Below are 2,341 nucleotides of genomic sequence, written 5' to 3' on the forward strand. Positions count from 1 at the left end.
AGGGGGACTTGTTTGGGGTTGCAAAGCTTAATGAATAAGGCTGTTATTCATTTAAGGAATGTCCCAAGAAAAGAGAGAGAAGTCAGGCTGTTTTGAAAATGCAATATAATTTTGTTTATTTATTTATTTATCTTCAAAATGGGGTAAATAAGACAAACATTTGAAGTAAGGTGTTTTGGGAAGGTCTTATTGGCTGTTGGCTTTGCAGGTGATTGTGCTGGGGAAGTGGAGTACAGTGAGCTGCTTGCGAGGACAACCAGACAACACCACACCTGTGGAGATGTGCTCCACCTCTTTCTCTGGGCATGTCTGCTCCTCCTGCTGAAAACAGCGAGGCCCACGGTTTGGATTTCTTAAAATCTCAGCCTCAGAGGGACCTCTAGGGACAAAGTGACCTCACATTGGGAACTTTATTGCCTAGATCCTGGCAGGCTTTGCAGCTCTGGGTTGCTTGTTGCAACAGTTCTTGGGAAGCAAGACTCTCTCTACAACAGCATCTGTCTGTGCTTGCTTTCGTCTGCTCTTAGGAAGACCCAGTGAGACCCCAGCCCTGGGGATCCTGAACAGCTTGAAACCTGAGGCTGTTCCTTCTGCCTCCAAAACATATTTTATAGGAAACAAGGAACACAGAAATAGTGGAAGCAACCAAGAGGAGAATCAAGAAAAACCTAAAATTTTCAATATTCAAAAATACTTGTTGTGGTCATTGACGTAGGGAACACTGAGTTCACTGAAGAGCTTTGTAATTGTTGGACAGGAAACACATTTGCTGCAGGAACAAATGTGTGTTGTCTTTCCAGCTTAGTCAAAGAGGGATCAGTAAGTATCTGGAGCATGGAGAGAATGTACTCATAGGCCATCCTGCTTGTGTCTGACTCACCCTGACTCTCCAGTGAAGCAGAAAGGAGAAAACATCACACCACCCAGGTGTGGCCAGACGCTGACCATTATTGTGGATCCCCAAGAGTTAGCACAGTCCCTTCCCCCAAATGATTTAATTTGTGCTTCAGCTACAACTCTTGGCTCACGTCTAGGCACATCATAAAGAAAGCTGCAGAAGCAGAGACACGATGAGGCGAGAAGAGGAGGAAGAGGAGGGAACCAGGATGAAGGCAAAGGGGGACCTAGAGATGAAGGAGGAGGAGGAGATCAGTGAGACGGGGGAACTGGTTGGCCCTTTTGCAAGTGCTGTGCACTCTCCAATGCCCCACAACAAGGGAACCCGGTTTTCTGAGGTGTGGGAGTACTTCCACCTGGCCCCTGCTCGTGCTGGGCACCACCCCAACCAGTTTGCCACCTGCCGCCTGTGTGGACGGCAGGTGAGCCGTGGCCCTGGGGTCAATGTGGGCACTACAGCTCTGTGGAAGCATCTGAAAAGCATGCACAGAGAGGAGCTGGAGAAGAGTGGCCATGGTCAGGCAGGGCAGCGCCAGGACCCAAGGCCCCAAGGGCCCCAGCTCCCCATGGGCATCGAGGGTGACTGGGGCAGGCTGCTGGAGCAGGTGGGTGCCCTGGCTTTATGGGCCAGCCACAGGGAAAAGGAGGTGCTTAGGAGGGAGAGGGTTGTGGAATGGCGGGAGAGAGCTGTGGAAAGGAGGGAGCGAGCCCTGGAGGAGGTGGAAAGGGCCATCCTGGAGATGAAGTGGAAGGTGAGGGCTGAGAAGGAGGCATGCCAGCAGGAGAAAGAACTGCCTGCAGCGGCACATCCCTTCCATTTTGTTTAAATTGGGTGAGGGGGAGTCTATTCTGAAAACACTGACTGTAGAATTACAGCAAAGAGCCATTTAAGTTCCAGCTCAAATATAAAGTAAAGTAGTTTAGTGGCATTTTGCTTTTAAGAGAAAGAGTGCATAGCATGAGTTAATCTCAGCAGGTCTAAATTGACCACGTGCTTATCTACAGAGTTCATAGAGCTGTGCTGATCCTTGGCCGAAACATTAAAATGTACTAATTAAAGACAAATGCTGTTTTCTGGGGCCGGCCCGGTGGCGCACTGCTACAGTGCGCCGCTTGGGAGCGCAGTGGCCCTCCCGCCGAGGGTTCGGATCCCACATACAGACCGGTTCCCGCTCACTGGCTGAGCGAGGTGCGGGTGAGACACTGAGGGTTGTGATCCGTTGCCGGACACGAAAAAAGACAAAAAGGAAAAGACAAATGCTGTTTTCCACTGGGTCTACCAGTTGTTTCAGTGCAGAATATACCAGTTTGTCAGCATTGTTTAGTAAAAATAATTGGATTTATGCTCAACACTTAGTTTTGGTGGAGCTGAAGGTTTTGACAGTTGAGTAAGGCTGGCCAGGTAGCTGGCATGTGCCTGCATGACCAGCTCCCTCTCAGCAAC

General features: G+C 49.8%; 1 protein-coding gene across 1 annotated transcript; it reads left to right on the forward strand.

The window, feature by feature from the left end:
• The first annotated feature begins 712 nt into the window (after positions 1-712).
• LOC103584164 (zinc finger BED domain-containing protein 2-like) lies at positions 713-1,960 on the forward strand. Its single transcript, XM_008565269.1, has one exon. The coding sequence runs from the start codon at positions 1,071-1,073 to the stop codon at positions 1,722-1,724; it is 654 nt and encodes a 217-aa protein (XP_008563491.1). The 5' UTR covers positions 713-1,070; the 3' UTR covers positions 1,725-1,960.
• The last annotated feature ends 381 nt before the right edge of the window (positions 1,961-2,341 follow it).

The sequence above is a fragment of the Galeopterus variegatus genome, unplaced genomic scaffold (assembly GCF_000696425.1).
Source record: "Galeopterus variegatus unplaced genomic scaffold, G_variegatus-3.0.2 Scaffold45967, whole genome shotgun sequence".
Taxonomy (NCBI): Eukaryota; Metazoa; Chordata; class Mammalia; order Dermoptera; family Cynocephalidae; genus Galeopterus; species Galeopterus variegatus.